General features: G+C 34.2%; 1 protein-coding gene across 1 annotated transcript; it reads left to right on the top strand.

The window, feature by feature from the left end:
• The first annotated feature begins 406 nt into the window (after nt 1–406).
• On the top strand, nt 407–19,443 carry EIF4A3 (eukaryotic translation initiation factor 4A3). The gene is given in 13 exon segments (XM_074260347.1): nt 407–1,224; nt 7,879–7,951; nt 8,905–8,971; nt 9,317–9,379; nt 11,798–11,843; nt 11,846–11,929; nt 13,652–13,732; nt 15,928–16,069; nt 16,471–16,609; nt 17,249–17,364; nt 18,755–18,862; nt 18,964–19,091; nt 19,236–19,443. Coding segments are annotated over 13 exon segments (1,233 nt in total). The 5' UTR covers nt 407–1,055; the 3' UTR covers nt 19,253–19,443.
• The last annotated feature ends 4,186 nt before the right edge of the window (nt 19,444–23,629 follow it).

The raw sequence follows: 23,629 nt of genomic DNA, 5'->3' as shown, positions 1-23,629 counted from the left end.
TTAGTTCAATTCCTTTTCTATTCAATTATTGGCCTATTCCAATTTCTGTCATATGAAGCTGAATTTATTCAATCATGGGAATTAGGAGAAAAATCTTATTGTATTGTTTGAACCTAGTTTTGTATGATTGGGAAGTTGGATTACTTCTGCCTGATGCTTAGAGACCTTTAATTAAAGTTCCAAAAGTTCAAGGTATCTGGTAAGTACCCACTAAAAGTCTGCAAGCCCCCACAAGGGGTTAACAATCAACCAGTAGATAAAAAAAATTTTTAACAAAGACATTTAAAGCAGCAGTTACAAAATATTCCTCCCCCGAACAGAGTATACTCTCCCACAAGTACTCTCTTGCACAATGTCTATTAGAAAAATTGGCGCCCCCTAAAAGAGTACAAAGATAATCAGGTCCATATGAACACGAGGACAAAGCGAGGCATTAGCGCCGGTCTGGGAGCTCGCTCTCTCTCCTTAGGAAAGCTCTCTAAGATCCAGCCCTCAGCCCCGTGTTTCAGCTGAGCAGGGGTCTGCCCCCCTCCCAAGGTAGCCTCTTGATTGTATGGCAGCTCGGGTCCCCAGCTTCAGCCTTCTCGGCTGTGACAAACGTTTGTCTGCGCTGTAAGCGCTCCCTCAGCTGGGCCTAGAACTGACCCACACTCTCCAACTCTAGGCCCGGGATGTCTTCCCAGGAGCACAGTGCGGTATGACCCCGAAGTCACAGGACAGCGAGAATCCTACGAGTGATCCTCCCCAAAGCAGAGCCAAACTACTTCCCCAACCTCCAGGCCTCGGAGCACGCAGTTATTAAGAAGCACGCCCAAGGGCTGAGGGGCGGGGCTTCTTCCCTTCCGGAAATAGAATTTCTTCTCCAACTCTCACATTCTCTCTCTGATATATAGGGGGCTTAACGAAGCTTTCTGGAGCCTGGAGGAGGCTGAGGCGAACCAGGCCCTGGGCCCGCCCTTGGCCCGCTCTCCGCCCACTCCAGCTCGGTCACGATCACGCGCCTGCGCGAGCAGTTCGTTGTTCCTCCTCCTACTTTTTCCGGCTTCCTCGGCAGTATGGCTGCCACAGCCACGATGGCTACTTCAGGTTCGGCGCGAAAGCGGCTGCTGAAGGAGGAAGACATGACCAAAGTGGAATTCGAGACCAGCGAAGAGGTGGACGTGACACCCACCTTCGACACGATGGGCTTGCGGGAGGACCTGCTGCGCGGCATATACGCCTACGGTGAGCAGTGCGCGGGGCTGGCGAGGCTGCAGGGTCCGAGCGGGGGGGGGGGGGAGGGGGGGAAGGAGGCAGGGGCCCGGCGGAGAAGGGCGGAGTGTGCTCTGAACTGGTGGGAGTGAGAGACGTGTCGGTTGAGGCCGGTGTCTGGGTAGGCCTTCGCTCAGCCTTACAAACCCCTCCGCGCGGTGACCTCATTGCCGGGTCCTGCGAGCTTCCTCCGCTGAGCCCGCGAACTTCCAGACTGGAGCGAGCTCCGGAGGGGGGGAACGGCACGCTGCCCAGAGCCCCCTCAGCAGAATTGGAAATAGAACCTTCCAGTCTCTCTGATAAGGAAAACTGAGGCTCCTAAAGTCCCCCAGTCACTTAGTGGTTCTTAAGTGCTTTCACCTCTCTAGACTAATGCATTTTTATATCATTTGTGATCCTTCTGCTTTGTGCCTTTATCTATCTGGGAGATGATCTATCTACTCCAACTCCACTCGTTTTACAAAGGAGAAAACGAGCCTTTCACCAAAGGATTCTGGGGAATGTTTTAACAGTAAAAGTAACCGGAATTAGTGGGAGGAAAAAACAGTCTGCTTTAGCCAGAACGCTAAATCATAAGTTGTTGTACTTTACAGTTCTGCAAACTCCCTTTAAAGTAGAATGAGGTTGGATAATGGGGAAAAACATAATTATAGGTCACATAAATAAGACTTTTCCTCACAACATTCCCATAAGGTTGGATACAAATGTTATTATTCCTGTTTTACAGTTAAAGATACGGAGATGTAGATTATCTTTTTAGTCAATTTCTTGATTGTAGCATTGGGGGTCCACAGTCAAATCCTGGTCTTGAAGCTCCAATATTCACTGCTCCTGCTAAGATCATATTGGTAAAGTAGCAGATAGTAATAATTAATATTTGTTTAATTGAAGTATATCAATTTATAACTGAACCTAAGAAGGGGGGAGCAAACATTTGTTAAATGCTTCTTTATGCTTGGCAATTGTTAGGTTCTTACTAAGTGCTAAGTCGGTAGTTGACAATTCTCTAGTTCTGGCCTTTACTGGGAGTTTGACGTGTGAATGCTAGGCGTTTTATAAATATCTCATATATACTGTGAAGTAGGTACTTCTTTTTTTTACTGTTGAGGAAACTAAGGTGAACAGGGGTTAAAGGCCTTGCCTTGTATCACACAAACCTATGTGGACAGATTGGGGAAAAAAAAAAATCCTCGGTGTCTTAACTTGAAAAAGTTACTGATTTTAAACTAGATTCTCAGGGATTCAGGGAATCCATAAAGAAAATAATATAGTATGAAGTCCTTATTGGCATTTAAAACTTCACTACTGGCTGTCCTTATGTACTTCCCTTCACACACACTCTCTCTGTCTCAGTCTCTCTCTCTCCCCCCTTCCCCCCAGCCACATTGCTTCATGCAACTTATTTCACTAAACATTCTGTCCTATTTCCCTGCTTTTACATAGGTTTGCCCCCATGTTTGGAAAGTGCTTTTTCCTTACCTCTGTCACTTAGATTTTCTAGCTTCTTCAGAGTTCATCTCAAAAAACACCTCCTCCAGATCTTTCTTGATTTAGTTAAGCTGCTTCCTCAGGGCTTTGTACAGCATGTGCATTTTATATATGCTTGTTTGTATACGTATTGTTTTCACCTAATATAATAATGTTAGGAACAACATTTTGTTATTTGTTCACTTGGTAATCTCACCAGTCCCCATGGATTTAATTTTTTTCAAATCCGTGTCCTAAACTCTCTGCTGACATAGTCTTACATCTTCAACTGCCTTTAATATATCTTGAACTGGATGTCCAATAGACATCTTAAATCAAACATGTTCAAAATGGAACTTGTTATCTTTCCTCCCCAACCCTTCACTTTTAGACCTAATTTTTAATTGTGTTCAATGAAAGCATTACTGTGACTATCACAAGCCTCCCTTTTCCTCCTCACCTACATTCTGTGGCTCACATAATATAAATGTGACTTATTACATATGCTCTTATTTCTCAACCAGACACATTATATATCTTAAGATCAGAGGCCATATCATTCACTCCTCAGATACTCCTCTGCAACCTGATAGAGGAAACTACATTAGTTAGTGTTGACTAATGATAACAGATGACATTTACATAGTGTCTTAAAATTTACACAACACTTTGCATACATGATTTCATTTGAGCACAACAAAAATCCTGAGATAGGTATTACAGGTATTCTTATACCAGTGAAGATAGGGAAGAGTCAATGACTTTCCCATAGACTATAGCTTCAAAGTCAAGTTTTGTCTGATTCCAAGTCTAATACTCTTCCCACTCATGTTCAGAATGAGAAAGTGCTAAGCTGAATTTACCACTAAGTCTTAGAGTGACAAGTCAATTCACATAATAGGGAGAATAATACTATGTAGCAGAGACTATACCTTTGGTTTGTAAATGTTCACTACTTTGAATTCTAATAATCTGTCATTTATAACTCAAAATTAATATAGTTTTAAGTATGTGTACTTTGTGGAGATACAAAATATATGTACTCTGCTAGAGATACAAAGCCAAGAATCAGTCAATCCATAAACTTTATTAAGTACAGGCATGGTGCTAACCACAAACAAAAAGAGGCAAAAGACAGTTCCTAATCTCAAGGAACTCAATTTAATAGGTGCAACAATAAATGCTAAACAAAAATGATGTTGGTAGTCATAGAAAGAAAGGAAAACATGAAGTAGGACAATCAATAAGAGATTTCCGATATAAACATTTAAAAAAAAAGAATTTTAAGCTACTAAAAACTCTGTGAAAGACTGCTTTAAAATACTAACACTAAGTGCAAATGAAAACAGTAGAGGCTTAACTCAGCCACACTGGCCAAAATGACAAAAAAACAGGAATAATCAATATTGGAAAGATAGGCAAAATACACTCAGTAAAGCAATTATTTAAAGCCAAGACTTCTAGAAAGCAATTTGAAATTGTGTTTAAAAAATAATAATAATAATTAAAAAGTCAATACTCCTGACCCAAGGTTCCACTGTTAGGCAAATTTCTCAAAGAGGTCAGACAGAAAAATTAAAGAAGGGCTGAGGCTGGCTTTTATTTAAAAAACAAAATGTAGTTGGGACTTAAAGAAATCTAGGGAGGTCAATAAGCTAAAGAAAGGAAGGAGAGAGTTCAGGTGTGGGGAACAACCAGAGAAAATGTCCAATGCTGAGATGGAGTGTCTTGTTAATGGAATGGCAAGGAGACTAGTATCACTGAATAGAAGAGTTGGTGATAGGGAATAAGCTATGAGAAGTCTGAAAAGGTAGGAGGGGGCTGGGTTATGAAGGGCTGTGAATACCAAAGAGAGCATCTTTTAGGAGCCATTGAATTTATTGAGTGGGGAGGTGGTGGTGGTGGTGGTGGTTGACCATATGGTTTATATTTGATTGCTCTAACCAGATTGTGGAGAGGACATTGAATGCCAAATTTTAAAGAATTTAAATTTTACGTGATATAATAAAGAAGGGTTTTAAGCAAAAAGCCATAACAAATATAGACTTGAGATAATTCTTGCACAAAGGATGGTTTGGAGGTACGAAATAGTTTGGAGGCTATATGATATATTGATGATAAGGTATGATTTTGTAATATAGTGGTAGCATTGAGATTGGTAGTAGTAGAGATTAAAGTGGATACAAGAAAAATTGTGACTGATATGTCTTTGTTGGTATCAAAAAATAACAAAAGCTTATGAACACAAGGGCACTTAAGTAAATTATAGTGTCAGTGAGATGAGAAGAAATAGAACAACAATTGGGGGGAAATGAAAAAAAGTAGTTTAAGATATATTGAAATTGAGATACTATTAGAGAGAAAAGGGAACTGTGAGATTACTGCCTCATATTGTGAGTGATAGGATGCTTAAAGATCATCACTAAGCTGCTTAAAAGTACAGTGAATTGGCACACATGGTAATGAGTTTCCCATCACTGGTAGTTTTTAAATGTCAGGGATCTTGTAGAAATATAGAAATACAAATTCTTGTAGAACTTGAGATTAGCTTTAAAATGAGCATTTTAAAGTTGCAGTATTAGCTAAAATTATAAAGGGCTAAAGATGCTACATGAACAAGATTTAATATTCAATGTAAAAATAAATTTAACTTTATACATATATATAATTGTTTACATGATGTACCATGATTTTTTTTTTCATTTATGGACAAATCAAACATTTCTAAAATTGGAGAATAATAAGTAATAAAAAATAAATAGGGAAAAGATCTGAGTCTCTTCCGAAGAACCCCAAATCCATAACTCAGAGAAACCCAATTCCATCTCTTTTCTATCAAAAGGATGTCTCTGGTACAGATATTTTATTTGATATCTTAAGCTCCTGATTGATAGTTTCCTCCTAAGAAGTCTATAGCCATAACTGACCTGGATGTAATGAACTCTGACTCTTAGCTAGTTGTATAACCATTGACAAGGCAAAATCTTTCTGAACTTGAGATTAGCTTTAAATAGAGCAATCAAATATAAACTTTATCTAGTTCAGGAGGTTCTTATGAAGCTTGATAGGAAAAAAATTATAAAGCAAGGTACTGTGTAAATACCAACTTATTATTTGTATTGAAGGATACCTGTCTATTGGCAATGTTGGACTTGTTGTCTTTTGTTGAGGAACAAAGATCCAAGCTGTCCAGTTGTGAGTTTGCATATAGAAAGTTAATGGGAAGGTAAAGAGTGGTCCCAAATTCTAGGGACTATATATTCTCAGTTATTAGCTATTCAGATACTATTTGAAGGCCTACAGTGATAGAGAACTATGTTTCTTAGGAAATATTTGATGATAGAGTAATCTTGCTCAAGTATCATAGTAGAGCAAATATAGCGATGCTGAGTTTAATAATTTCATTGTGTTCCATCATCAGTTACAGATCTAAACTAGAGCAGGCTAATTATAGATAATTTTAGATAATTTCTTCCTCGAACATTCTTTTGAGTTAAATCTGCCGTTTGAGTCAGTACCAAAATAAATTCAAGGTGGTCCTTTAGCACTAAGCCCATGATAGTAGGTATTCAGTGGATACTAGTTAAAGGGAAATAAATGTGCTATATACAGTGCTATATCCAGGGGCCAATTTGCCTAGCCTAAATTTTAGATTACAGGAGACATTAAGAAGGAACAGAGCTGAACAAGCAAAGGACAGTATGAGGATACTTAGTAGATAATGCAGGAGAGAAAGGTTATAGAAAATAGATGATGTGGGCTCAAAGACAGATTTTGAAATTCTTACTCAGGATATCCCTTCTATTCTCATCCATAACTTTTTGTTTCCATGTGATCTTGCCTCTCTCCCATCCCTGGCTTTATCATTTCATTTATTTTTGGTTCCTCATCTTGAAGGTGGAATTAGAATACATATAAGGGGGTTCAGCACATTTCAAAGAGGGAATCAACATGAGCAAAGATATCTTATTGAAACTAAAAATTTCATCTATCATTTTATATGGCCCACTGTTTATTCACTATTCTGATTTTTGATATCTGGATTCTCAGCAGTCTTATATATGGACGAACTTGGAAGAACAATAAGTGAAAAGACCTTTGAGCAGAAAAAAGAAGTGTCATTAAAATAAATCCATGAGTTTACTCCCAGAAAAGAATTCAAAAATAACAATCTGGAAACTAAATAATTGCTAAATTACAGTTCAGTGTGGATATTCATGGCAATCACTCTGAATTATCAAGAAAAAAAATTTAAAAGCTGCCTAGTCTACTCTGTTTACTAACACACTTTAGAAAGTTTTCCATCAAGACTTACATGAACTGATGCAAAGTGAATTGAGTAGAACCAGAACATTTTATATATATATAATATATAATATATATACACACACACACACACATATGTACACATATACACACTAGCAGTAACATTGTACAGTGATCAACTATGATTTAGCTCTTCTCAGCAGTATAGTGATATAAGAATTTTAGAAGACTCATAATGGAAGAACTGGAGGAGTCTGATTGCAGGCTGAAACATACTATTTTTAAACTTATTTTTTCACAATTTGACTTTATAGAAATGTGTTTTATATAGTTGCTTATATATACTCTATGTCAAATTGTTCACCATCTTACAGAGAGGGGAGGAGGGGGGAGAAAATTTGAAGCTCAAAATTTTGTAAAAAATGAATGTTTAAAATTGTCTTCCATGTAATTGGAAAAATAAAATACTATTTAAAAGGGAAAAAAGAAAGTTTCCTATGAAAATAATAGAATTAAAATGTTGGTATTTAAAGGTAAATTTATTTCATTTATTTACAACATTCACTCATCCTGGATAATTCATTGCTCAATAATGGCAGATAATTGAAATTATTCCTAACTTAATTGGTAGCATCATCAAAAATTGACAAATGGAGATCTTAATAAAAAGCCAAGTAGCCAAAACCAAGAAATATAGTCAAAGAATCTGATAGCTGTTTTGTCATTGTTATAAAAATGATGGTTTGGGAGGGGGGGATTGGGAATTTATTTCCTGAAATTATTATGATATAAAAATTGCAGATACAAATAAAAATTTAGTCATGGAAGACAGAAAGAAAACCTTTCAAATGGATGCAAAGTCTGAAGCATTTTTGTAAATATTTCATTTTATAGGTTTTGAGAAACCATCAGCTATCCAACAACGGGCTATCAAACAAATTATTAAAGGAAGAGATGTCATTGCTCAGTAAGTTAATTTATATGGTTAATTAAAAAAAAAAATCAAAAGCATTCTAATTAACTTCTTGACTTTTAGAAAAGTTTTGTTCAATTTTGATAAAATTTTAGCTAGCTTTCTCTTTTTAATTTAACTGTTGATTTATTTTGCTTTTCTAGTTACTCTGGTAAAAAGGCTTTTTAATCTTGTACATGTTTATTTGTTTCCGCAAGATTTATTTAATTTTCACTTAGTACTTTTTAAATGGAAGTTCCAGCTTTTTAATTTCTAAAATCTTTATTTCTGCTTTGCCTAATTTATTAACAAAAGACTTTTATGTAACTTTTATTTCAAGATGATTTTCATCCATATGCTAAAAATAGAGAATCTATTTTAGATTGCCATTCAATGTTTGTGCATAAGTAGTTGGTGCTACTTTATTTTGCCAATTCTGTTATGTCTGATAACTAAAAAAAATTAAAAACAACAAAAAAGCTTGTTTCCTTAGTGTCTCTTTTAGTGGAAAAATTCTTCAGAAGTCTCAAATGATGAACCTTGAGAAAACACTGTGTATGAAGTGAAAAAAGAGGAGAAAGCTGTCCTTTAGAAAATATATAATACTCCCCAGATTTTTTTAATAGCATTGGCTTATAACATCTAGAAAATTATACTTTTAAAAAGGTGCTTGAGGCAGTTTACTACTTTTCATAGTATATATGTATAATAGCACTTATTATCCAAAATAGAATTTTATATGTTGAATATTTTATAACGGTAATTCTTTTAGGATGTAGACTGCATGAAATGGTTCCTGAGATTACTTCTAATTTTAAAATTCAGTGGTTGTTTAAATATAGAAAAAAGAAAAGTGGAACTTTGAGGGTTTTTTGTTTTTGTTTTGCTTTAGTTATTGGATTAGAATTGAAATAATTGAAAATTTTCTTATGCACAAAAAACTCACTTAAAATTTTTTGCTTTTACAGGTCTCAGTCTGGTACCGGTAAAACAGCAACATTTAGCATTTCAGTTCTCCAGTGTTTGGATATTCAGGTAAATCATCACCTTTTAAATATATCCTATGATCTACTAATGTGTAACAAAACATTTTCAGTCTTAAAAATTAAGTACTTTTTGCCCTTAATTAATTTACAGTTTTCTAGTAAAAGAACAAGAAGCTTTTAAACAATTTCTTGCTACTTTAGGTAATTGGAATTAAAATATTTGGATTTTGATATCTGTTATTCTATATTTGTAAAATTTGTCTCCTTTGGAAATAAAATATGAAATAACTCATATAGCTAAAATGCTGACATCTGAGTTTTGACATTCTAGAACCTGCTTTCAAAGTACTAAGAGCCCGATGGTGTTTTCTAAGTTAAGTTTTTGTTTTAACAGGTGCGAGAAACCCAGGCTTTAATATTAGCCCCAACCAGGGAATTAGCTGTCCAAATTCAAAAGGTGAGTACACTGAGAAAATTCAATGAATTAACAATTATTGTTTTTATAATTCTAGTTAAAAATATAGCTGCTAGAGTCTATTTTCCAATTGCACTTTTCTTTATACAAAAAAGAACATGTAATCTTTTTGTGATTCCTATTAGTTGCTATAAATTATTATGTATTTATTAATAGGTCTGTTCTTTTATATTACTGGTTTATAAAATGCCTTGGTCTTTTTTTTTTCCATTAAAGAAGGAAGTGGGGAAATAAAAGTCAAATGCTTATTAAACTAAAAATGTGTTATATTTGTCTTAAATATCTATGTGTACACACTTGGCATAACACTATGCTATTTGTAACTTTTAAAGCTGAATTCTAAAAAGCAGATGAGAATTATACTTTTTTGTGAATGGAATTTATGGAATTGTTGGTCAGAATCTTTGAAATATCTTGGGAAATGAGATGCTACTAGACTATAGAAGAGCAAATAATATAATTTTTTAAATAGGGGGAAATACAGTCTGCAATCAGTAAGCCAGTATGCTTGACTTCAATACCTGGAAAAATTCTAGAACTTACAATTAAAACACTCAGTGGTGAATAGGAAGGGTTTGTGTCAGACTATTTATTCTTGGCAGTGTTAGGAGGACTGTTTTACAAATATACATACATACATACATACATATATATATATATATATATATATTTAGTAAAGCATTCTTTCAGAGTCTCCTGCTAATCTTATAGCTAAGATAGAGAGATAAGCTAGTACAGCTAAGTAAATTTGGACTGATTAATTGATTATCTCCAAAGAGCAATTAATGATTTGTTGTCTCCTTGGAAAGAAATATCTAGTGAAATGCTTAATGGATCTGCATTTTAATCCTATGCTAGTTAACCTTTTGATTAATTAAACACTTAAAATAAAAACATAGATAGCTTAAATATTAAATGTATAGGTTAATGCCAAAGTAGAAGGTGTAGCTAATTATTGGATGACAAAGTCAAAATAATACAAGGTCTTGACATTCTAAACCAGATGTAATAAGATGAAGTTTAATTGGAATAAGTGCCTTATATGTGAGTTAAACAATTTCACAAATGTAAGATGGAACAAGTATGGTTAATTAACAGTTCTTGGGAAAGAATGGTTTCATTAGACTGCAAAATCAAATTGATAAGCAGTAAAAAAAAAAATTATATTTCCAATTGTTGGCTGCTTCAAAAGTGATAGAGTCTAAAACTAGGAGGGCTGTTGTCTCTTTGGGCAAACAACTTCTGGAGAATTTTCATTTCTATGTGTCATATTTTAGGAAGCACATTAATAAAGAGAATGTCTTGAGGCCACTGACTAGGGTCATGAGCTCATAAGATTTAGGAGATCATTTAGTCCAGCATCTCATTTCACAGGTAAGGAAACAGACTTAGAGATGTTAAGTAACTCTTACAGCCACAGAAACAGGGCATATTGGTAGTAAGCAAAAAAGCAAGGATTTAACTTTAGCCTATGGTCTTCAAATTTAACATCTTGACATTGCCATGCTGGATGAAGATGGGTTAAAAGTAATTAAGATGCTTGGTCTGCAGAGGAGTTTATTTGGGAAGGAATAATAATAATTGTCTTAAGGTATTTGAAAAGTTGACACAAGAAAGGAGGGTTAAGTTTATTCCTTTGGCCTCATAGGATAGAATTAGGAGTAGTGAGTCGGTAGAAGTTTTAAAGTAGTAGATTTAGGTTTGATGTAAGGGGTGGGGGGCAACCCTCCCTAAGGATTAGGGCTACGCAAAAGTATAAAGTGATTTCTGTTGAGGCCATGGATTTCTCTGGAAATAGGTTGTAGAAAGGATTCTTGTTTAGGTTTGGTGTTGGACTAGTGTGTAGTGATGGATGCATCATAAAGACTAAATCACTGCTTTAGAGGTAGTCAGCTAGCATTTATAGGTGTTAGAAAAGAAAAAAAAGTGAGCTCACAATCTACTGATGTAACTTCAAGGCAGTGTGGTGTATTGGAAAGACTGCTGAACTTGAAGTCATGGGATTTGAGTTTGAATCTTGGACAAGTCTTCTAATCTCTCTGATCCTCAGTTTCCTTTTTGGTAAAATAAAACAATTTTTGGGCAGCTAAATGGCGCAGTAGATAGAGCAGTGGTCCTGAAGTCAGGAGGACCTGAGTTCAAATCCAGCTTCAGACACTTAATACTTCCTAGCTGTGCACGCTGGGCAAGTCACTTAACCCCAATTATCTCACAAAAAAATTTTTTTTAAAGGAAGCAATTGAACTAGATGATTTTTAAGGCATTTTTAAGGCCCCTTTTAGCTCTACTGTAGAATAGCAATAGTCTATTTTTTAATTTAATAAACTTAAAAGTCTGCCTTTGTAGAGGTTATTTGGGAATAGAGAGCAGTAAGTTAATATTTTTCTCCCTTGTATTCAGGGTCTTCTTGCTCTTGGTGATTACATGAATGTTCAATGTCATGGCTGTAATGGGGGACAAATGTTGGTGAAGACATCAGGAAATTGGATTACGGGCAGCATGTTGTTGCTGGTACACCAGGTCGTGTATTTGGTAAGCATATCATATCATGCCCTTTTTTTTTTTTTTTTAATCTTTTCATGATCCCTACCATCCTTTCAAGTGCTCATCTTATTTTGTTCTTCTTGTTACAAACTCCTAGGAAAAATAATTTCAGTTTTGTTGCCTCTTTCATATCACAACCTTTATAAATTCTGACTTTCCAACTAATCAGAAAATCAAAGCTGCTTTTTCTAAAGTTATCAATGATTTGTTTTTTAAATAATTTTTAGTAATATTTTGGTTTTATATCATCCGTATTTACAAATATATCCTCCTACTAGCCAACTCAGAGGACAAAAAAATACTTAGCAAAACAGCATATTGCCTGATTGGCAGCATATATTACTACTCCTCCCTCCTTCAAACTACCCTTTCCTGTTCCTCATCTCTTCTTCAGAACAAAGTTCGATCATTCTAATTTTTTTGTCCTATTTACCAGACATTTTTTCTCCCTTCCATTTACATTTTTTGATTACTTTGCATCATTTCATGTTTTTCTAAGTTCTTCATTTATGGTTTTTTTTTTTTTTTTTTTTTTTTTTTTTTTTCAGTGCAAAATTTCAATAAATCTTTAAAAGTCTAAAATATTCATAATTTGTTTATAGACATTTCCCAATCAGTGGACTGAAACAAAGATGGTTTTGACATATATGAGACTTTTCTGTCTGACCTCTTTGAGCAATTTGCCTAACAGTGGAACCTTGGGTCAGGAGTATTGACTTTTTAATTACTTTTTTTTTTTTTTTTTTTTTTTTTTTAACACAATTTCAAATTGCTTTCTAGAAGTCTTGGCTTTAAATAATTGCTTTACTGAGTGTATTTTGCCTATCTTTCCAATATTGATTATTCCATTTTTTTTTTTTTTTTTTTTTTTGGTCATTTTGGCCAGTGTGGCTGAGTTAAGCCTCTGTTTTCATTTGCACTTAGTGTTAGTATTTTAAAGCAGTCTTTCATAGTTTTTAGTAGCTTAAAATTCTTTTTTTTAAATGTTTATATCCGAAATCTCTTATTGATTGCCTTACTTCATGTTTTTCCTTTCTTTCTATGACTACCATTTTTGTTTAGCATTTAATATTCTTTACAACCTAATTTAAACTTAATTTTCAGTCTTATTATAGGTTACTCTCCTTCAAGCACTGTTCAATCCAGCTAAATTGACCTTGTTGCTTTTCCTTACCACTGACAACTCCATCTCTTCTCATGGTCCATGCCTTTGTACAGACTCTTCTCCTCATGCCTGACATGCACGTATTCCTTACCTCCATTTCTTAGAATTCCTAGTTTCTTTAAAGTTCAGCTGGAGCACTTCTACAAAAATCTTTTCCTGTTTGTCTTTAAGCGGCTGTGTTCTCCTAACCACATTTTTTTCCCTCTCTCTCCTCCTATCCTTCATCCCTCACTCACTCTTTCCCTCCCATGTGTGTATATTTCATATGTTGTTTCCTGTTATAGATTATAAACCTCTTGAATGCAGAGACCATTTCCTGCTTTTCTATCCTCAGTGACCCCATGCAGTGCCTGTCACATAATATAGGCCATTGATGAGTGCTTATTAATTGATTGATTAATGGCATTTCATAGATGAACTTAAATATTTTTCGATTTATTGGTTAATCAGCTAAAGTCTTATGTTTACATATGATTTCTCAGTATTTTCTAAGTATTTTCTCAGATATTTCTCAGAATCATCTTTTTTTTATACTAATATGGTAGATATGATTCGTCGCAGAAGTTTAAGAACCCGTGCTATCAAGATGTTGGTTTTGGATGAAGCGGATGAAATGCTTAATAAAGGTATGCTTGGCTAAAAGTAAGGAATAATGCTTTACCATGAATTTGAGGATGTATTTAATAACTTACATCTTGAAAAATAGTCTGATATAATTAGGGATATAAACCTTGGGTTATTTTGGAGGGCGTTGAAACTATCATATATGGTCCATCGGGTCAGATTTACTTTTGTTACCTCAGTAGACTAAAAACATAGAGTATTATGAGACCAAGGTTTTCATTTTAGTTCTGATTTACACTACTTATATTTTACTTTAATCCTGTATATTATACTCCTAATGCTAGCCAATTACTTTTGAAATATCTAATATTGTTCAAAAAGAGGCAGTGGGCTTTATAGTATATAGAGATTGATTTAAGTATTGGAACTTAACATATGCCCTGTTGATGGTTGGTCTTAATTATAATCTTCCTGTGTTAAGAACAACACTTTTTTTGTTGTTGATTTACCATGGTGGGATATAGTAAACTCCATATTTAGGTATTTTTTAGGTATCTATTTTAACTTTTGGTTTGAAAATTCATCTATTTAGTGTTGTTACCAATAAACTGTTACTTTACCTCAGAGGACAAAAATGTCTCTTATGATTCTGTTTTATTTATACTTAGCTAAAGGTAAATTATAAGCTATTATGTAAGAGAAAGGAAGAATAATTGATAAGTCTCAGAAGAAGTCAAAGGAGATGAGATGAGGATCATAGTCTTAGTGAAAAAGAAAGATGCTTTCTTCAAGAGCTCTAAAAGGAAACATTTAAGAGTAAAGGCAATAGGATTGTGGGTTATAGGACTATGGGAAAAGATTGGATGCACTGTTGTGGGGAAGTTACTAAAGAGTTAACAAGAAATAAAAGATTTAAAATAGAACCCAACTGAGGTTAAAGAGCATAAATTTGTGTTGACTCAGTCAACCGGCCCCAAGACTAATGGTTTTTCATTTCCTCTAGATCTTGGGCACTAGAATATTCAGAATCATGGAAGAGCTTGGTTACTCTTACTAACTTTGTTGCTTTTCAGGTAACATTGGTTCTAAGAATCAGATAGAGGATCTTTGGGTAAATGGTAGTTGGGAGGGGGGGAAGAGGTGGCATTTGGTATTGGTTCAATTGTATGTGTGGTTGAGAGAAATGTGTGTTTTATTTAGTGTAGTAAAAAGAATACTAGACTTAAAGTTGGGGGGAGGGAGGAAAGAAGGTTGGTGTTCTTATCCAAGTACTATTCCTGAATATCTTTTACCTTAAAAGACATTTAACCTCCCTGGACCTCAGCTAGGTTACATGTGTTACTTTGGAGAGAATGCTTGGTGTTTGTGTTCAAATCTGAGACTCTTGCCATTTACTACCTGGATCCACTTAGACAAATCACTTAATCTACCATAGACTAGATGGCCCCTAAATTTCTTTCCAGTTCAAAATGCATGCTTAAACATCATCCTACAGCTGAGAAAACTTAGGCCCCAAAAGATTATGTGCATTGAAGGTGATCACACTATAAGCTGTAAAAACTATAAGCTGGATCTAAGTGCTTTTTCCCTACCTCAGTCTGCCTTAAGAGACGTGGACCAGATAATTTCTTATTTCTCTCCTACAAATTATATAGAATTATCAGAAATGAAAGCTGTAAAAATTTGTTTTAACTTTGCAACTTGAATACCCTAGAAGTTATCTGGTTTATGCCAAGAATTTATTATGTTTACTACTGTATTACCATGGTGCAGTCACTTACCTTCTCTGGCTTTCAGTTTCCTCATCTTTAAAATAAGAGATAGGTCTAGAAGTCTTCAGAGTCACTTTCAGATTTGTAGACAATAGTCCAGAGGGGCCAGCCAGATGAAGCACAGTAACAATTATGATGTCTATTTATATATATAATTTCTTCCATTTGTATTATAAAACTAGTGCAAGTTCATATTTGCTCAATCTATTGAGTGTATTACTCATGGTTATCTGCTCACAAAGTTTTTGATCTGTATCTGTGGTTTTATACGTTTGGGGAACTCTTTAGGTACAAACTTCTTTAACCAATGCAGATCAGTTATTCATCTGGAACTTTTGGGGCACTATGAGAAGAGAGGTGATTTGTTCATGGGTTATATACAGCTACAATGTGGCAGATAAAGAACTTAAAATCATTACACTCAACAATACAGTGGAAATATGAGAGGGAATATTGCTCTTGAATGATTTGATTTCTTTTAATAGGGTTCAAGGAACAAATTTATGATGTGTACAGATACCTGCCTCCAGCTACTCAGGTGGTTTTAATCAGTGCTACATTGCCACATGAAATCTTAGAAATGACCAACAAATTCATGACTGATCCAATTCGCATCTTAGTAAAACGGTAGGTGATCTTGGAATTAATTTTCCTGGATTAGTATAGTATCTAACCTATTAATGATTTAGGCCATTTATTGTAACTATTAACTTTAACTGTGTAATGTTCATTGTTGTTTGGAATTTTTAAATTAAAATTTTAATTGGGAGAATTCTCCTGGTTGTTCATCTAATCTAGTTCTAATATCAAATATTTAATCTTGCACATTTATATAATGGTAACAAAATATACAATGGTAGAGGTTATATGATGTTGAAATTTTTGTTGTGCTAAAAAGTTTTTAAGCTTTTGTTACTTAGTGACATTTTTTATGGTCAGTTTGTAATATAGTGGTGTATTGGTAAGAGATTTTTACATTAAATCAGTTATTAAAAAGCTTTGTGTAATTTTTAAAACTCTTCTTTAAGTGATGAATTGACTCTCGAAGGAATCAAACAATTTTTTGTGGCAGTGGAAAGGGAAGAATGGAAATTTGATACTTTGTGTGATCTTTATGATACCTTGACCATCACTCAAGCAGTCATCTTTTGTAATACCAAAAGGAAGGTATAGTAATCACTTTTTACCTAATTGGGAAAAAATGGGGGTAGGGTTCCATTATTAATTTAGATTATGATGTTAGAGGAATAAGAAATTGTTTCTTAGTTGCTGTTATAAGACACGTCCAATTTCATCTGCCTCCAAAAACTCATTTCATCTTCTCTAATTTTAGGAACTCAGTATTTATCCTAAATGCAATTTTTTAGGTCCAGTACTTTATAGAAAAATCCATTAACTCTTGCTTTGTGAGCTGTGTGATAGATGATTCCTATCTTCTTTTTTTAGTGAGTTGAAAATATTTATTTGAAAGGCATTTAATGACATGAACTGTATTCTGATTCATTTCAGAATAAGGCAAATGTTCAGTGGCAATAGTTTTATTTTTCTATAAAAATAATTATCAGACCACAAAATTCTATGGAGCTTACATGAGATGTGGTCTCAGGTCTCACAAAATAATGATCTGATTGGTAGTAGCTGGACAAAATAACATTTTTCCAAAACCCTTATTTGTAAAGAATTTCTTAACCTACTGTTCTTTCATTGATTCTTCTGGTTGTTAAACTAACATTGAATTAAAATCTTCAGGTTTGGTTAAACCATGTGTCTATGAACTTAACATTTTTCTGATTATTTTGCTTATAGGTAGACTGGCTGACTGAAAAGATGAGAGAAGCCAATTTCACCGTTTCATCAATGCATGGAGACATGCCCCAGAAAGAGAGAGAGTCCATCATGAAAGAGTTTAGATCTGGTGCAAGGTTAGCATAATTCAATAGAAGTGCTGTGATTAGGGCAACCTTAAAAAAGAGGGTATGATGTGATTGCTTATATAGTGTGATTTCAGATACCTCCTAAAAGTCTCTTAATGTTTTAGAATATTACTAACATGTCACAGTACCTAATATTTTCATCTCAGGAGACCTCTTTGCTTTGTCTTTTGGTTTAAAGCATTGATGTGCTCAGGAATCCTTTTTTAAAAATACCTTCAGCAACAAGGATGGATTAACACACAAATCTATTCATGTTATATCCTAGCTTGTTATTCAGTAAATTTGTAAGGCCCTATTTTAGGACACACACATGAAAAAGTATGGATGTGACATGAGAAATAAAATTTGTAAGATAAAAATCAGTCAGCAGCAAGGAAACTTACTAGTCCCTGTGGGAAACATGGACTTGATAATTTGAGGGTGAAAGCTAGTAAGGTGGGAACTTTGCAATAAAAAGTCCTTGGGATACTAGAGGACACCATGAGGTCAATTTGACACCTTGGCATTATGTAGGGTTACCAAAAAAATAGAGAGAATAATGTCAAACTTAATAATTTGATCTGATGTCAGGAAGAGTTGAATTCAAATCTAGTGTTAGACACTAAATAGCTCTGTGACTCTGGGCAAGTCAATTAATCTCTTTTGTCTCACTTTCTCATCTGTAAAATGAGCAATGATAGTACCTACTTGTCAGGCTTGTTATGAGATGTTTGTAAAGCTCTTTGTAAACTTTAAAAGTACAATAAAACTGTTATGATGATGAAGAAGAAGAAAATTATACTTAGGACCAGCACATATTGTCCTTTTTTCTCTTTATTGCCTAAATTCCCTATATTTTAATTCTCAATTTTTATGCTTTTCTTTTAGAAAGTTATTTTTCCCTTTTCCTTTACAATAATGTAGCCAGCAGAAAACTATGTGAAGGGATCATGCTGGTTTAAAAAAAAAAAAAAAAAAACAACTGGAAGACAGTTTGCATATATACCTGCTTAGTTATTTACCTAGGTGATGGATAGGTGATGAAACAAAAGAATGCATTTTGTTTGGTAAAACAATGACTCAAGAATTGAAAGGAGACTGGTATTGAATAGCTAAATTCAAAAGGAGTCTAATATCTCATAGAATAGGAATAGGCAAATAATGTTTATTAGGTGTTCTAGATGCATAGGAAAAAAATTCCCCCTCCACTTTTTCTAAAGCCTGACTTCAATTGTGCTTGTCTCCACCAAATCAAGGTTGATTAATATTGTAATCACCAAGGTGGTAGAAGAGTTATTTTTTTTAAACTATTTGTCAAGTAAAAATAATACAAACCAACTAATGTTTATATTAAGGTTAATATTTTACACAATTAAATTATTTTTTGTATTTTTTTCAGCCGAGTACTCATTTCGACAGATGTCTGGGCCAGAGGATTAGATGTTCCTCAAGTCTCTCTAATCATTAATTATGATTTACCCAATAATAGAGAATTATACATACACAGGTACTTGAGTGTGCTTTTTTAAAAATATATTCTCATTGATATATTTACTAAATAATTATAACTAAATCTTTTTTTTTTTTTTTTTCTTCTTCTTCTTAAAGAATTGGGAGATCAGGTCGATATGGCCGAAAGGGTGTTGCAATTAATTTTGTCAAGAATGATGACATCCGTATTCTCAGAGATATTGAACAGTACTACTCAACACAAATTGATGAAATGCCCATGAATGGTAAGTGTATTAAGAAGTCAGCCTCTGTGTAGGTTATTATTTTTGAGATTTTTAGAAAAATGCAGTACTGATGTCTAATTGTACGTTTTGTCCTTTTTACTTTTTTAATAGCCTTTTTTCATTTGTACCTCATTTTTATTTTAGTTGCTGATCTTATCTGAGGAAACAACTTTGAAGACAGTTGGAGACTATTTTCTTAGTTTTATACTACATTTGGAGACTGGAGAACTTACTGTATGTCAAATAAGTAAAAATTGTATTTAAAAAGAGGGTTTATTGATTTCTGCCTGCCTGCGTGTAAATTATGCATTAAGTTTGTTTTTCATTAAAAAATGAGAAATTTTCACATAAATTACAATTGACTTTACTTCTTTTAAGGTTGTAACAATTATTATAGTAAAGAAAATGTATTATAAAAGTACACATTGTATCTTTTGTTGTGGTTGCTTTACATAGTATGGAATTCTATTACTTTGCTTGATATAGTAATAAAAAAGAATATGAAGCTAGGATTCAGAAGACCTGGTCTTTCCATTGACTTGCAATCTTTGTAACCTCAGGAAAGATTTAACTTCTTTAGACCTGAGTTTTCCCATGAACATCATGGAGATAATTCATATCATGAAGATGAAGATTGTCCCACCTCTTCACCTTGTCAGTGTCCCTCAGTCATTTCTCTCTTACGGTCTTCTAAGCTCTATTGGTGTACCTTATGATAGTAGCCCTGGGTCCTCATGACTTGAAGGCCTCTCTCATGAAAAGAATCTCTATTCCCTAGCCAGATAAGGAACTTCCCTAAATAACCAGTAAAAGCGGCTTAAGAAAAGAATTGTTGATTTGTAACCTTTTCTCAGTGTTTTGCTCAAGTGTTACAAGAATACTTGAACCAGACTGGTATTTTTTGTTAATATAAGAAATTCCTAGGAGGTAACTCTCTTCTCTCTCTTGAAGTAATCGTGATCTGCTCTACTATCTTGGAATATTGCCTGGGATTAGATAATTAAATGATTTCTATATGTTTCAGAGACAAAATTTAAATCTGAGCCAGTTTAGTTAGAACATAGAGTTTATAGAGAAAAAGAATGTGAAATAGTCAGAGAAGTAGACAAGCAAGATTGTGAAAGATTTTAAAAGCTAAACAAAAGAGTTTTTATTTTATCCCAGAGAAGGAAGGAAAGCATGGGAGCTCCTTGAGAGTGAAAAAACTTGAACTTGAAAGAAGGAAAAATTGCCAGGGGGGGAAGGAGAATCTGGAAGTGGCAGTGAGAAGACAGGAGTATGACTTCCTCCTTGCCCATTGTGTCCAGGGATTAGAAAATGAGGGCATCTCTAGAATTGGAGAGGGGATGATGTGTCTTCATGGAGGAAACAGGTTTTTGTGAAAAGGAAAAAGGACTAAGATAGAAAAGGGAAATTATTAATAGAATGGGATTATAAATGTCTGATTACAGTTGTATGTATTTGGAAAAATACAGTCTGATACAGTTGCTCAATCTTATACTATGATTTTCATAGTTCAGAGGAGTGACCTGGCTTTAATTAAGGGAATACAAAACTGTTTCTAGATGTTTGTTTTTTAATTTCAGTTTGGAAACAAACTCTGAAATTTTGTAGTTATTGACATTTTAAGGAAGAGTCAGTATCTCTCCCTCTGCTATGAGAATCAATTCCATTCTATGAAGGATACAGGTTAAGACAGATCAGATCTGAGAATCCAGCCAGGAAACTGATGGGAGTAAAGCTACAAGTACACCACCCACCTAGATATCTTTTAAGGCATATATGTAAGTGAAGAATGATGTTTAGGAGACACTAGAAAAAATCCCTTATAGAATAATCCTATTTTATCTATGAAGAAACTAAGGCTTAGAAAATCATAGGATTTGGACCTGGATGGGGCCTTTGTTGTTTAGTCGTTTCCAGTTGTGTCATTCTTTAGGACCCCATTTCTTGATATGCTTGAACTTTTGTTTTTTTTCAAATGAATTTTATTTTTTCCTAATTTCATGAAAGCATATTCTTGTTAATTTGCTTATCATAGCACAAAATTGGCTCAACCAAGAACATTATCATTTTAATCTTTTAGTTTTCTTTTTTATACAATGCTTTATTGTTGACCCTATTTGGAAAGATTCCATTGTTACAAAATAATTCTAAGCAGTGGTTTTGATAATATTTTATTTTTCCAAATACATGCAAAGATAGTTTTCAAAATTCATATTCACAAATTTTTCTCCCATCCCCAAGATAGCAAGCAATCTGATATAGATTAAACGTGTGCAATTCTAAACATATTTCCATATTCATCACGCTGAGCCAGAAAAATCAGATCAAAAGGAAAAAAAAAACAAGCAAACAACAACAAAGATGAAAATACTATGATCTGATTCACATTCATTCTCTGTAGTTCTCTCTTTGGATGCCAGTGGCGCTTTTCATCACAAGTCTGTTAGAATTGTCTTGAATCATATAATTGTTGAAGAGTTGGCTCCACAGTTTATCATATAATCTTGTTCTTAGTGTGTACAATGCCCTCTTGGTTCTGCTCATTTTACTTAGCATCAGTTCATGTAAGTTTTCCAGGCTTTTCTGAAGTCAGCCTGTTCATCTTTTTATAGAACAATAATCTATTTTTCAACTGATAGGTAACAATTCAATTTCTAGTACCTTGTCACTAAAAGAAGGACTGATACATTTTTGCATGTTTTTCTTTTTTTATGGAATACAGACCCAGTAGTTAGACTGCCAGATCAAAGTTTATATACAATTTTAAAGCCCTTTAGGCATTGTTCTCCAAAATAGTTGGAGAACATTTCACAATCTGGCATTAGTTTTCACACATCCCCTTTAACATTTATCAGTATATTTTTCTGTCATCTTAGCCAATCTAAGAGGCATGAAGTGGTACCTCAGAGTTGTCTTAATTTGCATTTCTCCAATTAATAATGACTTAGAGCATTTTTTTTCATATGACTAGAAATGGTTTTAATTTCTTTTTCTGAAAATAGTCTGTTCACATTCTTTGACATTTATCAACTGGAGAATGAATTGTATTCTGATAAATTTGAGTCATTTCTCTATATATTTTAATAATGAGGCCTTTATCAGAACGCTTAGATGTAAAACTTTTTCCCAGTTTTCTGCTTCCCTTCTAATCTTGGCTGCAATGGTTTTGTTTGTACAAAAGCTTTTTAATATAGTCAAAATTATCTATTTTGCATTTCATAATATACTTCAGTCCTTCTTTGGCCATAGGTTTCTCCCTTCTCCACAGAAATGAGAGATAGACTAAAAAGTATTTTGAATGTTAAACAGAACATTTTGTATTTGATCCTGATGGCAATAAGGAACTACTGGAATTGAGTAGGTGAATAATCTAGTCAGACCTGCACTTTAGGAAAATTAGTGACTGGAGGATGGACTGAAGATGAAAGGAAGGAGGGAGAGATTATAGTCAGTGGAGGCTTGATTCATATCAATAGAGAAGAGATACTAGTATGAAAAGCAGATGTTACCTACATGGTTCTGGGAGAAGTCATATAGCATGATCATTACACTGACCAATATGCTCTTCATAGACAGGGTGCTATAGCTCTGATTTCTGTGCCTTTGCACTGGCTCTCCTTCTTGCCATAATTATTCTTCCTCTTCACCTATCTCCATCTTTGATTTTCCCTGGTTTTCTTCAAGACTCAGCCCAAATCCACTTTTCAAGAAAGCTTCCCAGGTTCTCACCATTAGTACCTTTCCTACTAAGATTATTTTCCATCTCTCCCTCTTCTTCCTCTCTCCCCCCCCCCCCCTCTCTCTCTCCACACACACACATATATTAATTGGTGAGTTGGGATATGTCTACTTCAAGTATGTGAAGACTTCCTCCTGAAGAAAAAAAATTGTTCCAACAGTTATGAAGGCAGCTAAAGCAGGCACTGTGGAGCACTTAGAACTTCAATGTCTTAGACACCAAGGTCATCTACTGCCTCCTGGGCCATTGCTGGTCATCTTACTTTTGTCTTGCCAATGTTCTTCAATGAAATTGGAAGAAAATGGGCTTAATGTCTTTGTGCAACTCTTATCTTACCCAAAACCAATTCATGAAGTAAGACATCACTTATGTCATTAGTCCTCCTTGAAAATGGACAATTTATATCTTGAATGTGCTCAATTTTATACATTATGTGCAATAACTATTGGGAAGGTAATTTACTAATACATGTAGTTTTCTTTCTAATAGTATTTTATTTTTTCCAATTACATGTAAAGACAATTTTCAACATTCATTTTTTAAATAATTTTTTTGAGTTCTAAATTTTTTGCTCTCCATCTTTTTCCCCCTCCTCAAGATGGCAAGCAATCTGATATAGGTTATTATACATGTGCAATCAAATAAAATATATTTCCACATTAGTCATGTTGTAAAAGAAAAAAGGAAAAAGAAAGTGAAAATAATGTGCTTCAATGTGAAGATTCCATCAGTTCTTTTTCTGGATGTGGATAATATTTTTCATCATCAGTCTTTTGGAATTGTCATGAAACAT

Source organism: Sminthopsis crassicaudata, chromosome 4 (genome assembly GCF_048593235.1).
Source record: "Sminthopsis crassicaudata isolate SCR6 chromosome 4, ASM4859323v1, whole genome shotgun sequence".
In the NCBI taxonomy this organism is placed as follows: domain Eukaryota; kingdom Metazoa; phylum Chordata; class Mammalia; order Dasyuromorphia; family Dasyuridae; genus Sminthopsis; species Sminthopsis crassicaudata.
Note: the sequence above shows the minus strand (reverse complement) of the source record. Positions and strands in the feature narration are given on the sequence as shown.